The sequence below is a fragment of the Phacochoerus africanus genome, chromosome 2 (genome assembly GCF_016906955.1).
Source record: "Phacochoerus africanus isolate WHEZ1 chromosome 2, ROS_Pafr_v1, whole genome shotgun sequence".
Classification (NCBI taxonomy): Eukaryota; Metazoa; Chordata; class Mammalia; order Artiodactyla; family Suidae; genus Phacochoerus; species Phacochoerus africanus.
The window spans coordinates 134,923,028-134,946,069 of NC_062545.1; the positions used below are offsets into that span (position 1 = coordinate 134,923,028).

The following is a 23,042-nucleotide window of genomic DNA, read 5'->3' on the forward strand; positions in this document are numbered from 1 at the left end:
GATTCACAAAAAGAGAGAGAACATGGCGGCCACTTCTGCTTCCAGACTGCACTGACACTGCAGCAATTTACCTTCTCCCACACCCGCTCAGCAGAAGAGAGCGCTGGGGGGGTGGGGGGACGCTGCAAGGCATTTCTCAAGCTACTTTACGTTAAACAAGCCTAGGTTTCGGACTTTAAAGTTCTCTCAAAAAGGTCTGACTTGAGGAATGCACATTACTTAAAGGAATGCGTCCTACTAGTCCTAACTCACTTAACTCTTTATAACTCACTTAACTCTTTATAACCCTCCAAAGATTATCAAAACCTGAATTTAATTACAAGAAACGGATGCTAATAAGCTGCATGGAATTAAATCCCGTCTCAACAGAAAGCGGTTGCCGCATCATTATTCCTCCAGGCAGCTGTTACGTTAAAGCAAAATATTTTAAAGGCACAGTATTTCGTTTGGAAAACATAAGGACAGCCCAAATAAACGAGAACTTAAGCCGGGATGCTCTAGAAGTTAATGAATGAAGTCATCAAAAAGGTCAGCAATGTAAACACTGTTAAATCAACGTAAATGGCGTGTTTCAAAATACAGCTGAGAGAGATAAAAATCCTTATAGCTGAGCGTTCAAAATCCTTCTACGCTCCTGATAAAGACAAGTCCAGCATTCGCAAGGCAAAACAGTATAGTTTAACATCTCCCACACTCAAGGTGTCCTTAATGCTATTAAATTATTAAAATGTTTCCCTCGCCCCATTTTTTACAAGAATCCTACAGGTCACAAGTTCAAAAGGGGGGGGGGGCTTAATCGGTATTTAAGAGTCACTGACTCATCGAATTAAGATTCAAGAGCAGTTTTCGGCAGGAGGTGCTCCCTCACGTTAGTTTCCGAAAGAAACTGCTATAAAGGAGGCAGGACGGATATTCAAGGTATGCTGACCGGCATGCTAAAGTGAAAAACGACAGGCCAGAGGTCTTCCAGGCACTGGGGTAATTTCTACCCCGCCTCCATGCACCTACAGCACTCCATCTCCCGAGCGCACAATTGCCATCCCAGCCCAACACTAAATACCTTCCCCCAGATGAAAGCAACTAAAGGCTGGGGGTGGGGGTGAGGGGGGTGGGGTGCAGCCATTAAATAAAATGGCTAAAAAAACAAATGTTTTCTCCACAGCAAGATGCACCGAACTCTCCAGGGTTGCAAGCACCTAAGTCTCTGAGGGGTCTGGGGGAGTGCCAAGGAAGGGGGCTATGGGAGGGGTGGTAAGTAATCAAGATCAGTAAGGTGCTTACTCGTTGTCAGAAGTCGCCGTCTCCTCGCTCATCTTTCCCTCACCGTGATCCGATCTGGAGATGGAGGAGCAACAGCAGACGCAGGAGCAGCAGCAGCACCGAGGGGCAAGAGGCAGCGGCGGCCGGGGGGGCGCGGGGGCAGCGGCTCAGGGGCCTCACCATGGTGGATGCCTCACCCGGAACGGTACCCCCCCAGCCGGGAACCCCGGCCACCCCCGCAGGGGGGTGGCGGCGACAACCTCCACCGTGGCGACCCCAGCCTCTTCGCCCGCCTCAGCGCCCAGCCAAGAGATCCGAGGAGGCCAGGGAGGGTGGGAGGAGAAGAAAAAAGGCAGGGGGGCTGCGAAGGCAGACTGGAGAGCTGCTCCTCCGGCCACTGGGGTGGAGCGCGGCGGGGTCCGGCCAGGAAGGAGCGGGCGGGCGGAGAACCCAGGAGCAGAGGCGGCGCTTCCCTCAAGGATGCGGCGAGGAGGAAGCAGGGCTCCGCTCGGTGGGGGCCGGCGGGGGGGTGCCGAGCCCAGGCTCCGGGCGGCGGCAGCGCGGTCCTGCGGAAGCCCACCCCACCATCTCCCGCCTCGCGGTCGGCTGCCCTCAGTCCCCGGCGGCGACCGGGCCGGTCCTTCCGGACGAGCAGAAGCGGGCGAGGGGCCTCAGGGCGGCGGATTCCTCCAGACACGCTCTGGCCGGGACGGTTCCAGAAGAGGGAGGAGGGGGCGGCGGGACGCGTGTGAGGCAGGGGCAGGCGAACCGACCGCCCCCAGCCGGGCCGGAGAAGAGCGACGCGCCCCAGGGGCAGGGTCACGAGAAGCGTCGGGAAAGCAAGGGAGCGGCCGCGGGTCCCCCAGCAGCCTGCGCCCAGCAGCAGCTCGGCGGGTCAGCTCCTCACGCCCGCCAGAGGGGAGCCGCGAGGGGGGCGGCGGAAGCGCTCACGCCGCCCGCTCCTTCCGCCGCCGCCGCCGCTGCCCGAACCGGGGGCGCCCGCGGGAGAAGGAGGCGAAGTAGTCCCTGGCGATTTCCCCGCACCGCCAGCTTCCCGGAGAACCAGAGTGGGTACGGGGCGGGGTGGCCGAGCCGGGTGACCGGGCTGTGAGGGTGTAGTGGGTAGGAGGGCTAAAAGCTGCGACCTCAGGACGAATCACCGCAACTCGAAGTCGTGTGCAGCATAGCAAGTTTCAGGAAAGTAGTTCCCCTCCTCCCTTCATTTCCCAAATCGTTGTCGAGCCACAGAGCGGGGAGAGGAGGAGGGAGGCGGAGGGATACGCAGGCACGGTGCTCGTGTGCGTGCGCGCGCTCCAAACTCTTGGCACGCCGCGGAAGGAGGCGGGGGTGGGAGCTGCACCGGGAGCAGCTACGGAGGTTGCATTGTGGCGGTGCGGTACTCTCCTTAACTCGCTTTGGAATATCCGGGTTGTTTGAACCTAGAGGCTAGGATGACAGTGTGCTCAAGGAGGCAATGGAGGCTCCTCTGTTCAGCTCCTCTGTTCAGCTGTGTGTGTGTGTGTGTGTGTGTTTTCCTTGCAGAGCAAAGAATGGAACTGGCATGAGTTCATCTTTAGTTGGTGGGGGTTGGAGGGAAGGGACTACATGTACAAAGAGAGCTCCTCCTGCTGTCCCTCTGGTTGCACTGCTGCAGTCTCCTAGCTGCATGCACTGAAGGAGTGTGTGTGTGTGTGTGTGTGTGTGTGTGTGTGTGTGTGTGTGTGTGTTAGAGAGGGAGAAAGAGTTTAAATACCTTGAATTCTTACTGAGCAAGGGGTATTCTGTGCGGGGTATTCATCTCAAAAAGCTAGCGTGGTTGTTAATGGAGAACGACTTCCATTGAAGCCCTGGGTAGGCGTGTTATATGAATCTGGCGCAGCCAGAAGCACAGGAAATAACTCCCGCTGCGAGTGAGGTTGCATAACTATACCGCAGAAGATGCCTCTGTGGCACGCACGAACTGCTCTAAACCGAGGCGGAACAATTATTCAATAGGCAGCTGTCACGTTTGCAATGTTAGAGGACAATGTATGCATTCAGCTCAAAAGGTTTTTGCACAGAAACCTACTGGGGTTTGGGCCAGAGTCTAAGGGTCTGCCGGACCAGAGGACTCAGCTCCTGGCTCTGCAAGTTCTATTATCTCTTACCTACCTAGAAAGGCAGCCTGTACTGGATCAGGCCTGGTGGACTGAGTCCCAAGTTTCTGATGCATCTCCCTAGGTATCAGTATGGCTCTGTGTGCAGTGCTTTTTTTCTCTCCTTGGGTTTGTGCGACCTGAGGACGAAAGTTGCTGCTCCTGCCGCCTTGAGGAATAGAACAATTCCTGAGAAAGAAAAAGTGGGAGACTGCCGAATAAGTCAGCACTCGTTTGCCATCCATCTCCAGGAAGTTTCAGGACTGCTGTTCCAGAGAGTCTGGACCAAGCCTTTATATAGTGTTTTGGACATTGTAGGTGCTTAGTCAATCCTAGAGGAATAAATAAAGGAGTTGAATCAGTCTGCCCAAAGACCCTCCCGTTGATTTCTGAGGTTTTATATAACTCTTGCTTCTTGTCTTGCAGCGGAATTGTCCTTTCTCAGGGCAAGGAAGGGGTAGTGTTAGTGACAGGAAGAGGTAAAGGGGATAGGCAATAGTCAGAAGTTGTCTCTGAACCTATGTTTTTCATATTGTTCCTGCAAAGAAACTGTGACTAGAAGTGTTGGAACTGCCCCCTCTCCTTCCAATACTGCTGCTCACCACACTGGCTGCTTGGATTTGAATCAAGTCCCATCAGTTATAATTTGTATTCTAGACAATTTTTGTTCTAGGCAGGCTATTTACATTCTGTCCCTGTATGAAATGGGGATAATAGTACCTAACTCATAGAACTGCTGTACTGATTAATTAGGCGATAGTATACATAAAGTACTTGGAACAGATTGAGAGCTGACGTCTTCACTCTCACCTTGATTTTACAAAACAGATAATATAATAAATTCCATGACAAAATGGTGGCAGTTGCTCTGAAGTTTCAGTGTAAAGTATTCAGTAGCCTTGTTCATTCATTCAACAAATAACCATTGGTTTTCTTCCATGTCCCACTCTTGCTAGGCACATGGTCTGGTCCTTAGCAAGCCATCAATAAATGATAGCACAGTCAACAATCCGTTCACTGCCTTTCGTGTTCCCTGGGCTACTCTCAGGACCCTTCTGTGCTCTTCTTTAAAGGGTGCCTTTGTAACTCTCTCCTCTCACTCAGTTGTTGTTACCAACTTTAAAAGAAAGATTTTCTTTCTATGGCCAGAGCGCTCAGTCATCTACCCTGAAACCATCAGAAATGGTCCTACAATAAGGCTCAGAGCCCAGGGGTCTTCTAGTCTGACTATCAGCAGCTGCTCTTGTCTATCCCAGTGTTTGGACTATAAGAGGTACAAAAGACATCACAAGAAAATGCATTGTGTGAGACCTTATTTGGATCCTGATTTGAATAAATATTTTAAAAGTTGAGATAATTGGGGAAACAAACACTAAGTGAAGATTGCTGATAACACAGAAGTGGTGTTGTGGTTGTGCTTTTTAAGTCCTTATCTTTCGGAAATACCTACTGAAATATTTACAGATGCATTGATATGATATCTGAGATTTGCTTCAAAATAATCTAGTGGGGTGAGGAGTAGAGAGTAGTTTAAATGAGACAAGATTGTGTGCTCCTTGCTTTTGTGGGGGTGAGGGCATACCTGTGGCATGCCAAAGTTCCCTGGCCAGCGATTAAATCCTTGCCACAGCAGTAACAATTTAACCCACCACAAGGAAACTTTTCTTTGTTATTTTATATATTTGAACATTTCCATAATAAAGTTTTTTGTTTTTAATGTGCACTGCAAGTACTGCTTTAATGCAGATTTCTAGGCCCCACCCCAGAGATTTTGCTCAGCAGATTTGGAACATTCAGCTGGTATAGCTGCTAGTGAGACCTAGTCAAGAAGGATTCTACAGCCATGTCAGGTCAGCAGGTCAGCGGACACTTGTATTTGCTTGGTTGTGTTTTCTCAGGTATATCTTTGAGAAGAGGCTGATCGTGAAAAGCTGGTGCTCACAGGTGGCGCTCAATGCTATTGCCCTCAGCTTTAGAAATTAGCCACAGGAGTTCCCGTCATGGCGCAGTGGTTAACGAATCCGACTAGGAACCATGAGGTTGCGGGTTCAGTCCCTGCCCTTGCTCAGTGGGTTGACGATCCGGCGTTGCCGTGAGCTGTGGTGTAGGTTGCAGATGTGGCTCGGATCCCGCATTGCTGTGGCTCTGGTGTAGGCCGGTGGCTACAGCTCCGATTCGACCCCTAGCCTGGGAACCTCCATATGCCGTGGGAGCGGCCCAAAGAAATAGCAAAAAGACAAAAAAAAAAAATTAGCCACAGCCACTTAACCTGTTATAGAGGATTAATTATCAAAAGCATCCATGAACCAACAGCACAATTGCCAGCTACTTGCCAGTGGAGGACATCATCAAAGTTAAAGTACAGGTGGGTTCTGGGTTCCATGACGGTGTCAGACCAGATTTTAGAAGCACAGCAAAGGTGGCCTGTTCTCACAGAGGCACTAACCAATGATGGCATGTAGGGCTCCAATTCAAGGCTTTTCCTCCCTCTTTCCAGACCACTTGGTCCATATGATTATCTTTCTTTTTTTTTTTTCTTTCTCTTTAGGGCTGCAGGTGCAGCATATGAAAGTTTCCAGGCTAGGGGTCGAATCAGTGCTACAGCTGCCAGCCTCTGCCACAGCCACAGCAACTCCAGATTTGAGCCGCATCTGTGACCTACACCACAGCTTGTGGCAATGCTGGATCCTTAACCCACTGTGGGAGGCCAGGGATCGAACCCTCATCCTCATGGATACTAGTCAGATTCATTTCCCCTATGCCACAATGGGAACTCCCCATATGATTATCTTTCTTATGAACTCAGAATTTGTCTTCTCCAAAAATTTTTTTGCTTTCACTGTTTTATACTTGTATACATCATTCTCCCTCTCTCTCTTTTCCTAATCACCTTTTTTTTTTTTGGTCTTTTTGCTATTTCTTTTTTTTTGGTCTTTCTGTCTTGTTAGGGCCGCAGCCATGGCATATGGAGGTTCCCAGGCTAGGGGTTGAATCGGAGCTGTAGCCACCTGCCTACACCAGGGCCACAGCAACGCGGGATCCGAGCCGCGTCTACGACCTACACCACAGCTCACGGCAACGCCGGACCATTAACCCACTGAGCAAGGGCAGGGACCGAACCCGCAACCTCATGGTTCCTAGTTGGATTCGTTAACCACTGCGCCACGACGGGAACTCCCTAATCACCTTTTTTGAGTTCATATTTATTTAAAGTGGCTTGAAGGCAGAGGCTGAATTTCGTGGGTTTATTTATTTGTTTTTGGTGTTCTTTTCAGCAATTATTTTAAACAATGGTGGCTTTTCAGATATGGGAAAGCTTTATATATATATATAAATGAAGCTGTCTTGCCTGACACTGATGGAAATCAGGAGTCTCCTCTAGCTTCCTATTGTGACTTAAATACTACTGCAGTTCAGCCTTTCACAATACTGTCCCTTGCACTAATAAACTCTCAGCAGATACTTGTATGCTCAGAAAGCCAAAAGGAGACACAGCCATGCCAACATTTGAAGTTCTAACAGTATATAAAGTACATGTACACATTTCCAATTCTAAAATTACTCTTAACACTACCCCTTAGCAGATGTTATTAAAATTTTGTATTTTAAAGCTGCAGTTAATATGTGCTTAGATCAAAGAGGACTCTATTTTCATGCAGTACTTTGTTTAATGAATGAGTGTGTGTGTATGTGTATAACCAGTCTCTTGGCTAATGAGGTCTGCCCCTCAGTGGAATTACTAAATGGTAACCATGTTTCTAAATAGTTTCCTTGCCTCTGGCATGAGTCTGTTTCTCCATCACTAGGGTTTCCATGTTCTTCCAAACTAATACAAAGTATAAGGGATAAGTATGCTATTTTATTTTTCTCCCAAAGGACTGCAAATTGTTGGTCTGGTAGTATCCGGTGAGTGTGAAATCAGTTTACTTTTAATGCTATAACTGCCTTTTACAGGAAGTTTCCACAAGATTACAACCAGTGCAAGGGAAATGAGCAGTCTGCGATTTCCTTTCTTTTCAGTATAATCTTAGCAGGGAAGCTGCTTACTAGGCCGCCACACCACTAAATAAAGCATCTATCCCTTAACCATTCTTCTCCCAAGTGGCTTTGGCATGCTGCTTCCAGTACAACAAATATGAAGGATTGAAACATCCGTTACTTAACATTTCCAAGGCCATGTGTATGCAACACATGTTCAGTACAACAAAGGAGTCTGAGAAGTTCCTTGGATTCTGTTTTAAATATGGCATTTCACTTCCCTTTTAGTGAGTAATAAATAATTAGCCATTGCATAAGACTTTAAAACTTAACTTTCTAACACCCTTACCCACTAAGTATTATTATCAACTTCAATTGACAGAGAGACTTAGGAACTGAAGATCAGAGAAGTTAGGTGACTTGCCAGAGGTCACACATTAGTGAGGAGGTAGCTAGAGCTCAAACTCAAATTTTCTCCTTCAAAAGCCTCTGTGTGTGTGTGTGTGTGTGATATAAAACTTCTTAAAGATGGGATCCTTCATGGAATATTTTACTTCAAGTCAGTGTTACTGTAGATGATGACCTGGCAGGAGAGCTGTCTTTTTATAAAAGGAGAGTTGAATTGCCCAGCTATTATCAGCTGCTTTTTGTGGGCATTAGGTACGTCAATTCCCTTATACCATCAGTTCTCAGAATGTGATCTGGACACTTTAGGGTTGCTTTTGCCAATCGGTAATGAATTCTAAAACCTTGATAGGAAGACTACTTCCCTCAGGAGGCAAAAACATCTGGTTCTTTTGGTGAGGTTAGCACAGAAGTTACTAGCCATGTGGGGCTGTTTACATACAAAATTTAATTCAATGCGATTAAAAACTTACTCTTCAGTTATACTGGCCACATTTCAAGAGCTCAGCAACAGATGGTTAGTGGCCACAGATGGGTGGTGGCCACTGTATTGGAGAGTTTTTATAGAACGTTTTTATCCTCACAGAAAGATCTTTGGGGCACTTTAATGTGCACGTGTGTAGTTGTAAACAACACAGGTAGTTATGTTAATATGGAGGTGTAGCAATAATTATTCTCAAATATGTTATTATTGTTCTGAACTAGGGCGCTGCATTCCCTCTTTTGATCTTAAATATGCCTTCATTGCCTTCAACTAAGGGTAAAAAGGGAGGGAATTTCATAAGCAAAGTCTTTGATAAACCCACAGAAGATCTCTATATTGGGAAATGCTAATTCATTGATCTATTTATTTTATAAAAATGCTTTAAATGTTCATGTTTAAAACCATAAATCCTTGCTACTCAAAGCAGCATAGGATCAAACCTGGGAGCTGGTTAGAAATGCAGACTCCAGCACCACCCCAGCTTTGCTGAATTGTAATCTGCATTTTAACAACATCTTTGGGTAAGCCTTCCACATGGTAAAGTTTAAGAAGTAACACTGTACATTTATTTCTAAGAATGGTTCCTTCCTAACCTTGACTAGGTATGTTCTTCCTCAGGCTTTTATATAAAAGTAAAATATTCCCTCTCTATCAATTCTAGTCCTGTTTATCTGCCCACCTCCCACCACAACAAGGATTTTTGTTCCTGTTTCCTTTTAACCTCTTCTTTCTACTCTCAGATTTAGACTACTCAGCACCTGCTTCTCTCTGGATTAAACCTACTGTGCACTCTGAGCTCCTTGAAGTTCTGGGACTCACTGGTGATGGACTTGCCCTTGAGGCCAGCTCCTTTTCTCCCCACCTCCCTGTTCCCATCTTTTCTCTCAAATCTCCCTTTCCTAAAAAAAAAAAAAAAAGAATTCTTTTTTTCCAACTCTGTTTCTAAACTGAAGTTTCCCTCCTCTTTCCACACTGCAACATCTGGCACTTTCTTTGGAATTTATCTCACTGTATTAGGCATGTGTGAACCCTGGTAGTTCTACCCAGCCCACTCAGGAAGTCTTAAAAACTTTGTATTTTGTTGTAGCTTCTATTTGCTCTATTGTAATCTAAAAACAAATTTAAGACCCTGTGTTTACATAAAACATTGGCCCTTCAAGCCCTCTACCTGTGTTAGCAGTTTGTGTGTGGGGGGGTGCACACATACATATATAATATATAGTTTAATAGTCATAATTCAAAGACTATAGAAGTTTAGGTCATAGAAGGAGAGCTATGGAGGAAATGTCAGTATTAGAGGAAAAGATAGCAATTATTTTTATTATGTTTTGTATAACATCTTGTGTTATTTAAATGTTTCCTTTTTGCTATCCATGTCTTCCTAGATATATTGTGGGTTTTGGAGACCAATAAAGCTTTTGCAGTGGTCTACATAAGAGAAAAGTTAGGGTACTAGACAGGGGCTAGAGAGAAGAGAATGGATACAAATACAAAAGGTAACAGAATATTCAGGACTACTTTAGGTTCTGGGAGGGAAGTTGCTTTTCAGAAACTTGCACTTGAGCTAGGGAGACATGGAAAACTAAAAGGAAGCATTTACAAAATACAAGATGTGGGAGTTCCCATTGTGGCACAGCGGAAATGAATCTGACTAGTATCCATGAGGATGAGGGTTCGATCTCTGGCCTCGCTCAGTGGGTCGGATATCTGGCGTTGCCGTGAGCTATGGTGTAGTTCACAGATTTGGCTTGGATCCCATGTTGCTGTGTCTGTGGCATAGGCCAACAACTGTGGTCTGATTCTATCCCTAGTGGGAACTTCCATATGCCACGGTGTGGCCCAAAAAGAAAAAAAAAAAATATAAGATGTTCTATGAACAAATGTCATGGCAAGTACTAAAAATTAATGCTGCTATTTCCCTCTAATGGCACTAATCTTATTAGCATCCCCAAATATGCCCATTTTGGAATCCTATGATCATACCTTTAGTGCCTTTGTATTATAAAATCTAAAATATACACCATATTGGAAAATGCTCTATTTAACAATTATTAGATACTCAAAACTCAGTTCCGATGATGTTGGCCAGTCCTTATATCACCAGAAAGAGATGTTTTCACAGCTGCCAGAATGGCCTTCATCAAAAAGTTTAAAATAATAAATGATAGAGAGGGTGTGGAGAAAAGGGGACACTCCTACACTGTTAGTGGAAATGTAAGTTGGTGCAACCACTACGGAGAAAAGTATGGAGGTTCCTCAGAAAAACAGAAATAGAGTTACCATATCCACCAATCCCACTCCTAGGAATGTATCTGGGCAAAACTAATTCAAAAAGACACATACACCCTTATATTCACAGCAGCACTATTCACAATAGCCAGAGCATGGAAACAATGTAAATGTGCACTGAGAGGATGAATGGATTAAGAAGTTGTGGTACATATATACAATGGAATACTACTCATCCATTTAAAAAATGAAATAATGCCATTCACAGCAACATGGATAAAAACTAAAGATTATCATACTAAGTCAAGTAAAGAAAGACAAGTACTATTTGGTATCACTCATATATGTGGAATCTAAAATATGGCACAAATGAACCTATCCACAGAACAGAAAGAGACTCACAGAGAACAGACTTGTGGCTGCCAAGCGGGAGGGAGAAGGGAGAAGGATGGATTCAGAGTTTGGGGGTAGTAGATGCAAGCTATTACATTTAGAATAGATAAGCAACAAGGTCCTATAGCTCAGGGAACTATATCCAATTTCCTGGGATAGACCATGATGGAAAAGAATATAAAATATAATGTGTATATATGTATAGTTGAGTCATTTTGCTGTACAGCAGAAACTGGCACAACATTGTAAATCAACTGTACTTTAATAAAATAAACATTATTTAAAGTGATGTTTTCATTCTCCATAAGATTTAAAATCCTAAGAAGACACTCACTTTCCTTCATCCTGGAGAATGCCACCCTCAGCTTTAAATCTCTTTATCAGGAAGCCCTAAAACACTTCACACCCTTATTATCTTCTAAGTCTTAGCCAGTCTTTGTTTATTTCAAGTTTCCTTCCTTTGTTGGATCATCCCCCTCTTCCTTTTGGGTCCCCTGCCAAGTTGTGCCAAGTACTTTGAATAGTCTTTCTTTACTAACTTATTGTCCTTGCTTATTTTAAGTACCTGGCCCCATAGTTTTCTATTGAGCTTTTTAGAATTGATTTGGTAAAATGAAATTATTTTCTACAGTCTACATTATTTGCTCATCTACATCTTAGGAATATAATTATTCTTGATAGTCCCATGATAGTATTGTTTCCTCTGTGTTTAATATCTATATTTAGTTATCCATCATTTCCAGGTTTTAATAAATCCTGTTATTCATAGTATCAAATTACTTTTATATAATAACTTATAAAGTGAGCTGATAGGTGTTTTATCGAGTATTATTTAATACAGTACTAGTAATTTATTACTCCTAGAGGACAACTTTTAGTTTATACTTTGAATTTATATCTTTGGAGCTCCTTTCCATTCAAATGTATAAATGACATTAGATATTTTTCAAAGCTTTCATTCAAATTCATAAATTCTATTTATGTATGATTCCAGTTTCTTTTATTCTTTTTTTATATCTACAATGTCAAATTTTCTTGGCAATCACTTGAAATGTAACTCATTTAATTCCAACAATAATAATTTCTTGGCTCATTTATCCTTTTTCATCACCTTCACTTCTGATATTGATCTTTTTATAAAACCAAAAATAGTTAAGGATAGAGAAAAGCTCTAGAAAAAAACTGTAATTAGAAATCATTAGAGACAGCTGTTTATGTCCAACTCTCAAAAGATCCACTTTTGATAAACATACAGAAGATAGCTATATCTTTCAACTCTGGAATTTTCTTGTGGCACAGCAGGTTAATCTAGTGATTATTTTATATGCCAGGCAAAGTGCTAGAGATGAAATTAAGGCTGTACTTGATTTCAGAGACCTAATGTCTGGTGAAGGCATAAGTTGGTAAATCACCATTACGATCGTAAGTGATATAAGAGTTATGAATAAAGTGCTATAGAAGAACTGGTTTTGCTTCACTTAAAATAGAAGATTAAGAAGTTCCCCTGTGGCATAGCAGGTTAAGGATTTGGCATTGCCACAGCTGTGGAGCAGGTCACACGGGTTCAATCCCTGACCAGGGAACTTCCAAAAAGAAAAAAAGATTATAGGAAAAAACCAGTTCTTTCTGACCATGTTTCTCTCCTGTGTGTCTCTGTTACTTTCACACAGAACATTTCACTTTTCATAACCGATGTGTAGAGTTTTTTCCCCCATACCACATGACACCAGCTGAATGGCCTATGATTTAACTCAATTCTGCCACCATCTACCTGGTGATAGCATCAGATTCTATACGTCAAGGTCTCAGTCCCATAAGACTGCCCACAGCCCCAAATTCATATGCCAGTTGCAAGCCCAGATTGTCACCTGGATTTCAGATCAACAGGCCATAAATAGGAGTTTCCAAAGGCTCTCGCCTCAGATTTAATTTGCTAGACCAGCTATCCAACTCAGGGAAAGATTTACTTACATTTACCAGTTTATTATGAAAGAATCTGATAAAGGAAACAGGTGAACATCCAGATAGAAGAGATGTGTAGGGCAAGGCATGAGGAAAGGAGTGGAGTGTCCCTGGGTCCAACAATCCCAAAGCTCTCTGAACCCCGATACTGGGATTTTATGGAAGCTTCCTCACATAGGCATGATTAATTATTAACTCAGTTTCTAGCCCCCGTCCTCTCTGGAAGATAAGGGATAGAAGGTGAAAATTCCAAGCTTCTCATCATGGCTCTTCCCTATCCAGGAGCCCACCCGGAGTCACCTCATTAGAACAGAAGATACTCCCAGAGCTCTTATCTCTTGGGAATTTACAAGAGTTTTAGGAGCTCTATGTCAGAGACAGGGTCAAAGACAAATATTAGAACAAAAGACGGTCCTAGTGTTATCATTTAGGAATTCACAAGGATTTTAGGAGCTCTGTGCCAGGAATGAAGGGCAGATATGTATATATTTTTTCTTTTAGTATTTATATATATAGAAAATACATGTAAAAATATATATTTCCTATATATTTATATATATTTCCTTATATTTATATATTTTTTCTATATATTTTTTTCTATTATTTCACGTTGAGTTACTATAAATACATTGTGAAACATAAGCAAGGAACAATGAAATTAAAAACCATCCTTGAAAAATGGCTTCACTTATGTGTTCAAGGAGAGTGTGAAAAGAAAAAAAAAATGCTGATGGTTGTTATTTGTACAGTTTTTTACCTCCAAAGGACCCACTGGAGCTAAGAGATATAGATAAATGTTTGATTCTTTTTTGGTACATTTTTATATCACAACACAGTCAGAATGCTGAAGACCCTGAGAGAAGATAAAGCTCTTATAGCCACTCCCCAAACTTCAGCCTATTTAAATATTTTCACCTTTCACTAATATCTAACTTTACTCTCCCTGGGAGAATGTCTGTGTGATACCATCTAGGGACCCAGTGGCTGTTTATGCAGCTGGATTGTTTGTTTTCAATTATGTTTTCTGGCAGTTATTTATTGTATAGGGCCTTTTGGTTTATTTCAGCAATTTACTAATTACTCTGAGAAAATACCTAAATACTCTGAGAAAATAATGTTTTACATGAGGCACTTTGTTTTGACTCCCAACTCAGGAACTGTCTGTGGCTGCTTTTTGTGTACTAACTGCTCAAGACTACCTGTCTGCTTCTCATCTCATCCACCCCAAGGTAGTTTTCTCATCTCTTCTAAACGCATGTAAAAATTCTATATTCACATAGTTTTTGTTGTATTTATTTTATTCCAAAAAGTATTCCTATGTTCCTACTGTATATTCTGAATAGCACATTAAGAAAAGAGGAGCCTTGTTTTCCAAGATTTATTTTATTTTTCTAAGATGTCTAGTATTGAGAGAAGTTGCCTGTTGCCTCTCTAGAGTTTGAATGAAGCTCGTGTGAAGCTGGGTCGTCATGCATCATGTGCAATTCAGAACTATAATTTTAAAAAGCTCAAAATAAACATCAAGATGAAAAAATCCCAAAACTTAGTCGGTCACCTCAAATGAGATATATTGGAATTGAAAGGTTTTTCTTTTTTTCTTTTAAAGTCAAATTCTTTTTCTTTTCTTTTTTTGGCTGCACCTGCAGCATGTAAATATTACTGGGCCAGGGATCGAACCTGTGCCTCAGCAGCAACACAAGCTGCTGCAGTAGTGACAACCCCAGATCCTTAACTGACTGCACCACAAGAGAACTCCAGAATTGCAACTTCATATGGAATTTTCCATGTATCACTATGGTAATCCTCAAGTGCAAAGAAAAATACTAAACTGCCTCTTTTGGTTCAATTTTAAATTAATTAAAACATGTGCTCCTGTAAAAACTTAGAACTGTATAGAAAAGTGGTACAGAGTGAAAATTAAGACACCAATCCCATTCACCTCAAAGATGACCAGTACGAACAGTTTAGAATATATAATTACAGATCCTTTTCTATGTAAGTATACATGTACACATAATAAATAAGTTTTATGTATTATTCTGCTTCCTTTTGACATGCTGTGTACATTTTCAACATTAGAGTTTGTTCTTATAAAGGGTCATATAGTATTTTATAATGTGAGCATACTGTAATTTATCCATTTCTCTCTATAAATGGACACCAGTCATTGATTATTAGCAGATTTTTTTCTTTTTTCTTTTTTTTCCTGTTAGAAACAGTGCTTCAGTAAACATGCTTGTGCACTTCAAGCTTAAAGGGGAAGATTTCTCTTGGAAAGATTTATGTCAGTGAATTTACAAGGTCAAAGAGACAAATATTTTAAACAATGAAAGATAAGACTAAACTGTCCTCCACAAACACTGTTCCATTTTTCAAATCAATTATTTTCTCATCAGTAGTATGTGAGAATAGGAGCTTCCCTCGTGGTGCAGCAGAAACAAATTGGACTGGTGTTTATGAGGATGCAAGTTGGATCCCTAGCCTCGCCCAGTGGGTTATAGATCCAGCATTGCTGTGAGCTGTGGTGTAGGTCACTGAAGTGGCTTGGATTTGGCGTTGCTGTGGCTGTGGTATAGGTCACAGTTGTAGCTCTGATTCAACCCCTAACCTGGGAACCTCCATACCCTCAACTCAAAATGGATACTAGCAGTCTCTTTTAATTTTTGCCAGTCTAGTACCACCCAATATGGTATCATTGCATTTCCTCAATCATTAGATTTAATTTTATTCATGTTTCTTCTTCAGTGAATTTCCTAATCCAGCTGTTTCTCATTAACTTCTCTTTGCTTCAGCTCCCTTAGTTGTACCCATAGCAAAATATTGTTGTGAAGTAACCATTATGAAAATACTCATTTATTCAACATCATTATGAGTGGGTCACTTATCTTTGTAAGAAAAATAATAAATAAAAAAAAAGAAAGTACAGTTGACTCTTGAACAATGTTAGGGTTAGGAACACCAACCTGTGCAGTTAAAATCCATGTGTAACTCCACAGTCAGCCCTCTGTGTTGAAAGTTCCATATCCGCAGATTTAATCAACCAGGTTGTATAGTACTATAGCATTTGTTATTGAAAAAAATCCACTTATAAGTGGACTGGTGCAGCTCAAACCCATGTTGTTCAAGGATCAAGTATTGTTTAGAAAGGCTTTTCAAATTTTTCATTCCTGTGTGATATTATATTTTTATTTATGTGATTTTGAAATTTGATTTTTCTCCAGTCACACAGAAACACTGTAAACATTGTATTCTGACTAGCAATAACAATACATATACTTCAGAGAGAAATTCAGTGGAGCTACATATACCCTATTACTATAAAGTGGACCTTTGTCATAGTGTTCCCCTACCACAGCTTCTCCAGGACAAAGGTGTTAAATTAAACCAGCATTATTCCAAACAGTGTTATGAGACAGACACCTAACTTTTTTCTCTATATTGGACCAATAATATGGAATAACCCTCTCAATAAATACATATGGGCAGATGTTGCTGGGATCTTGTATGGAAGTGTGGGACATTTTTACATGGGCGCAAAGGGCCCAGAATTACCAAAGCAATCCCTAGGAAAAAGAACAAAGCTGGGAGCGTAGCCCTCCTACACTTTAGACAATACTACAAAGCTACAGTAATCAAAACAGTGTGGTACTGGCATAAAAACAGTCATATGGATCAACTGAACAGAATAGAGAGCCCAGAAATAAACCCATGCACCTAACTAAGGTCAATTAATCTACAACAAAGGAGGCAAGGATGTACCATGGAAAAAAGACAGTCTCTTTAGCAAGTGATGTCAGGAAAGCTGGACAGCTGCATATAAATCAATTAAATTAGAACATGCTCTCACATCATATACAAAAATAAACTCACAATGGTTTAAAGACATAAATATAAGACATAACACCATAAAACTCCTAAAAGAGAACACAGACAAAACATTCTCAGACATAAATCAGAGTAACATTTTCTTATATCAGTCTCCCAAAGCAAGTGAAATAAAAACAAAAGTAAACAAATGGGACCTAGTTAAAAGCTTTTGCACAGCAAAGGAAATCATCAACAAAATGAAAAGAAAACCTATGAGATGAGGAAAAATATTTGCAAATGATGTAACCAATAAGGGGCTAGTTTCCAAAATATACACACAGCTCAATATCAAAAACAAACAAACAACTCAATGAAAAAATGAGCAGAAGACCTAAATAGACATTGCTCCAAAGAAGACATACAGATGGCCAACAGGCATATGAAAAGATGCCCCAGGACATCACTGATTATTAGAGAAATGTAAATCAAAACCACAATGAGGTATTACCTCACACTGGTCAGAAAGGCTATTATCAAAAAGTCTACAAATAATAAATGCTGGAGACAGTGCAGAGAAAAGGGAACCCTCCAATGCTTTTGATGGGAATGTAAATTGGTACAGCTACTACAGAAATCAGTATGGAGGTTCCTTAAAAAACTGAAAATAGAGATACCTGGTCATATATCTAGAAAAGGTGGGACCTCTAATTCAAAAAGATACATGCACTCCAATGTCCATAGCAACACTATTCACAATAGCCAAGACATTGAAACAACCCAAGTGCCCATCAACAGGCAATTGACTTAAGGATATGTGGTACATACATACAGACACACACACACACACACACACACACACACACACACACACACACACACACGAATATTACTCAGCCATAAAAAAGGAGATATTGCCATTTGCAGCAACATGGATGGACCTAGAGAATATTATGCTTAGTGAAGTAAGTCAGATAGAGAAAGATAAAACTATATGAAATCACATATATGCAGAATCTAAAAATAAAACAAATGAATCTATATACAAAGCAGAAACGGGCAAAGAAAACAAACTATGATTAACAAAGGGGAAAGGAAAGGGGGATAAATAGGAGTATGGGGTTAACTACAAACTACTATACCTAAAATAGATAAGCAATAAGGATTTACTGTAATAATCTATACTGGAATGTAATCTAGAAAAAAACTGAATCACTCTGCTGTGCACCCGAAACTAACACAATATTATACATCAATTATACTTCTGTTAAAAAAAAAAGTGTGGTATGTTCTTCCTTGGTGGAGCACATGAAGATAATCATAATAGCTAACATTTATTGTGTGCTTACCACATACCAGGCTCTGTTCCATGTGCTTTGCATATGTTAATGCTAATTTTATCATGAGATGGGTACTATTAGTATCATCTCCATTTTAATGATGAGGAAATGCAAGCACATAGGTTAAACAACTTGCTCAAATAGGTCTTACAACAAGAAAGTGGCAGAGCCTAGATTCAAACTCAGGCCACCTGATTCGAGAGCCTTACAGCTACACTGCTGGGCTTCCAGAACAGTGTTTGACTAAAATAGTAACACGGGGAAAAATACTCTAAGAAGAAAGATGTGGACAAGGAGAGAAAAGAAGCAAGGAGGGGTAAAAGGATAAGAAAGAATAATAAAGCTGAAGGAAAAAAAAAGGTGAAAGAGAAAGAAATGCGAAAAATTTCCATCTGAGCCTCTCATGCCATCAGCTCAATGGACAACTAAACAGGACTTGTTAACATCGACACCAATGAAAAGCTGTTCCTCAGGTTCTCTAGTCCTTGGCCCAGCCACTCTTTCATACCCACATCCAGACATACTTCTTCCAAGTTGGAAACATAGTCCTGACCTCTGCCCATGCTGTACCTCTCAAAGACTCACAGAAATTGTAGAGATATGGGTTCTTACAAAGAAAGATGGGATTGACTCTACCTCATCATCTGATTTGTATTTTTAGGTATAATACAAGCCAGTGGCCAAAATGTTTACAAAGTGTGCCCTTAAAAAATACTGGAAGAAATATTGTGAAATTTGAATACTGATTTCAAGTTCTCCCTAATTAAACTCAATCTTGAGCACAGTAGAAAAGATAATGGGGATTATTCTGTAATAGTGCTTCTCAACTAGGGGTGATTTTTGCCCCCCAAAGAACATTTGGTGATGTCCAGAAACATTTTTTGTTATCACAATTGGGGGGCAGGGGAAGGGATTATTCCACTGACATCAAATGGGTAGAGACAGCTAAAGACAGCGCCTCAACAAAGAAATATCCAACTCAAAACCTCAACAGCAGCAGGGATGAGAGCCCCTGGGAGATAAAGCAGTACTACCAGCTCAGGTTGGAGTTCTCCTCTAGTGGCATGGGAATCTGTCTCCTAAGGAGAATATGAGGACAACTGGAGCTTTCTCTCCAGCCAAACTCTACTTGTTCCTTCCAACTCTTTCCAGTCTGGTCTAAGGCCAGGCTATTCATGAAAAAAGAAAAATTGGTGCAAAACAGAAATGGTATAAAAGCCCAAGCCAGCCATAATATTTGGGTGCAATTTCTTGCCAGAGTTTTCTACCTTAAGTCATGAAATATTTTGCAGGATTTTGTGAATGACGTTCTTTGGGTGTTTCTTTATAAAACCATGGACTGAAATGAAACTGAGCAGGTATTGTAGGGATAATAAAAGAAGGAAAGAAAAGGAAGACTTTATTTTATGGAAACTATCTAAGGGATAATTATTACAATAATTAGTATTACCCAAACACTAGGATATTTGGATGAATATTCCTTATCTTAAGAAAACATACTGGAGTTCCCGTCGTGGCGCAGTGGTTAACGAATCCGACTAGGAATCATGAGGTTGCGGGTTCGATCCCTGGCCTTGCTCAGTGGGTTAAGGATCCCGTGTTGCCCTGAGCTGTGGTGTAGGTTGCAGACACGGCTTGGATCCCACGTTGCTGTGGCTCTGGTGTAGGCTGGCAGCTACATCTCCAATTCAGTCCCTAGCCTGGGAACCTCCATATGCTGTGGGAGCGACCCAAGAAATGGCAAAAATACAAAACAAACAAACAAAAAAAGCCAAGAGATGCAACAGTAACAGGAAAATAGTACTTTCACTCATGAGAAAAGAACGTGAAGAATATGGTGGCAAGGGAACTCCCACCTCTTTATCATCACCAAGGTAAAATATAGTGTGACCTATTGGTGGGAATGTAAATTGGTGCAGCCACTGTGGAAAGCAATATGGAGATTTTTCAAAAAAAATAAAACTAGGGCTGCCAGACGACCAGCAATTTCAGTCCTGAGTATATATCTAAAAGAAACAAAAACACTAATTTGACGATACATGCACCCCAGTGTTCATAGCAGCATTATTTACAACTAATAAATGTAAGTGTCCATCAACAGATGAATGGATAAAGTAGGTGTGGTATGTATTACACAACAGGATACTATTCAGCCATAAAAAGAATGAAAATTTGCCATTTATAGCAGCATGGGTAGACTTGGAGGGCATTATGCTAAGTGAAATAAGGCAGACAGAAAAAGACAAATACTGTATGGTATCACTTAGAGGTAGAATAAAAAAATACAGCAAACTAGTGAGTACAATGAAAAAAAGAGGCCAACTCACAGGTATAAAGAGCAAACTAGTGGTTACCAGTGAGGAGAGGGAATGGGAAGGATAATATAGGGGTAGGGTACTAAATTATTTTGTATAAAATATGCTATAAGGATACACCACACAACACAGGGAACATAGTCAATATTTTTGTAGTAACTATAAATGGAATATAACATTTACAAATTGTGAATAACTATTATACATTTGTAGCTTATATGATATTTTACATCAACTGCACTTCAATAATATATATAGCGTCTATATATATAGTGTCTATATATACACATACATACATATACATACATATATGTATAGTGTCTCTCTATGTATATGGTGTGACAAGGCAGACCCGCAGCACACAGGATCAAAAGCTTCCCAACATTTCATAAGGAAGACCGTTATCTCAGAATCCCAAAGAAGTATATTATAATTCTTCTGCAGTACTTCTTCCATAGTAATCACTCAATAAAATACATACTGGGGCCAACCAGTGAAAATGTAAAACTATTCTACAGCAGAGGGAGGATATCTTGGGGACATAAATTATATGCAGGAAGGCAAATTTCATTTAGTTATTTTACTTGATTTGACTTAAGATGTCACTAAAGTGTCTATAATTTTCTCTGGTTTCACTTTACCCAAGCCTCTACTCTTTGTGCACATGGAACTGCGTCTCAGGCTTGGGACTAAGGGGAAATGAACAAAATATCAAAATTTTGAATTATCACAGAGCAGTCTGTTTTTTAGCTCTCCTGAGATTGTGGAAATAATATCCATTCTGTCTTGTTTCTCCTTCATATTTAGGCAAGACAAGATTTCTTTTAACTCCCTGATGTTCTAAGTGAAAATATTCCTTTGATCCCTACTTCAGGAAATCTCCCATCAGTCAAACATCTTCTATTTTCATGTTTGCTCCAGTTAAATTGCTTCCTGTTGAAGTATAACGGTTCTATATGGCTGTCCTGCAGGCTTCGTAATCCTTAAAATCTTCAACTTTTAGAAATGAAAGAGATATTAGAATATAGTGGGTATATTTTTTCATTTCAATTAATAGATGATTTGGTGGCTGTGTCTAATTTGATTTTTCAAAATGGGGGATTTAATGTGAGGATTCTAATGCCTCTAATTCTGTAAAGGACAAGAGTACACTGGGCCTCAGCGTCGTGGATTTAAAAGTTGTTTCTGTCATTCTGCTCTAATTCTGTGTCTGCTTCTTTTTTGTATCTGATGGCTATTTCTATCATACACATCAAATTAAGGGAGGGAGCCACTAACCAGCCACAGGTTTGTATATTCTCAGTTTCATCAGTTTCAGTCACCAGAAGGAGGCTGATAGGAATTTTTGGCTTTCTGCTCCAAAATTCCTTGGGAAAAAAATTTGTATTGACCCAGCTGGACCAATCAACATTGTCCATGGACAGGGTGGGAGTTTATGAACTTGGTGATTAGTAGTGTGGTCCCATTGTAACCATAGACAGGATGGCGTTGTAGAGTGAGCATGGCAGAAAAAAATATCTGTATATACTAGGAAATAATTTAATCCAAGCTTTTCATGCAATAGATGATGAAAATGAAACTCAGAAAGCCTCATTGACTTTGGGGTCACCAAGTCTAGTGGGAGAGCTAGAACCAGATCCCAGGTCTCCTGAGTGCCCAACCTGTGTCCTCTTACTCAACAGACCCATACAGAGCATCGACTATGCGCCAGACCTGCTTTCAGGTGCTCAGATTGATTACAACAGTAACAACAGCCAAGGAGTCCTTGTCCTCACTATATTGCTTCTCAGATCATAAATTATCTTCTGATCACCCTTTTTCTAAACAGCTACATTTAGCTGTTTTTTTCTTAATCACTGCCTCTAATATTCCTTATTGAAAACTCAAGAAAATATCCCTTTTCCCTGCCTCTTCCTTGGTTTCCCACATGCCAATTGATTCCGATATTGGCTTTTCTAAAATACACACACAGGGAGTACCTGTTGTGGCTCAGCAGTAACAACCCAACTAGTATCCATGAGGATGCAGGTTCCATCCCTGGCCTTGCTCAGTAGGTTGGGGATCCGGTGTTGTGGTGAGTTGTAGTGTAGGTCACAGACATGGCTCAGATCCAGCATTACTATGACTGTGGCCAGCAGCTATAGGCTGGATACGCCCCCTCGCCTGGGAACTTCCATATGCCACAGGTGTGGCCCTTAAAAGCAAAAATAAATGCATAAATAAATAAATAAAAATAAAATCCACGCATAGAGTGATTTCTCTGAGACACACCCAGTCATAAGATACACATTTAACTAACATACACAAGACTTTGAAGGGACAGACGTTTGCATCAGGCAGCAGGCACACTGGAAGAGGAAAAAGTAAACACTTTTATCTAGTAGTTGCAATGCCTCATTTACTGCTTTTCCTCAAAGGAAGGACATTAAATGTACAATTGCAAATTCTTTGAGAACACTTTGGGAACACCAAGAGGGAAAGAATATAAAGGGATAAGACAGTAAATTGAGTTTATAGTCAGACATCATACTTTCCATTTGCCAGCTCTGTGACCTTCAGAAGTTCATGTAACTTCTCTGGGACTTAGAGAGCTTTGTTTTGTTTTGTTTTTTAGGGCTGCACCTGCAGCATATGGAGGTTCCCAGGCTAGGGGTTGAATCGGAGCTACACCTGCCGGCCTATGCCACAGCCACAGCAACACAGGATCTGAGCCACGTCTGTGACCTGCACCACAGCT

The 23,042-nt window shown here is 41.2% G+C and overlaps 2 protein-coding genes across 2 annotated transcripts in view; one reads left to right on the forward strand and one right to left on the reverse strand.

Annotated features, from left to right (window-relative positions):
- Positions 1 to 1,760, reverse strand: part of SPRED1 (sprouty related EVH1 domain containing 1) — a 110,515-nt gene extending 108,755 nt beyond the window's left edge. Inside the window, exon 1 of the mRNA XM_047766762.1 lies at positions 1,282 to 1,760. Within this exon, the coding sequence (XP_047622718.1) occupies positions 1,282 to 1,313 (32 nt within the window). The 5' untranslated portion in view covers positions 1,314 to 1,760. The remainder of the gene's footprint in view (positions 1 to 1,281) is intronic.
- LOC125120767 (translation initiation factor IF-2-like) overlaps positions 1,442 to 23,042 on the forward strand; it is a 74,485-nt gene continuing 52,884 nt past the window's right edge. The window contains exon 1 of the mRNA XM_047769197.1: positions 1,442 to 2,331. Within this exon, the coding sequence (XP_047625153.1) occupies positions 1,442 to 2,331 (890 nt within the window). The remainder of the gene's footprint in view (positions 2,332 to 23,042) is intronic.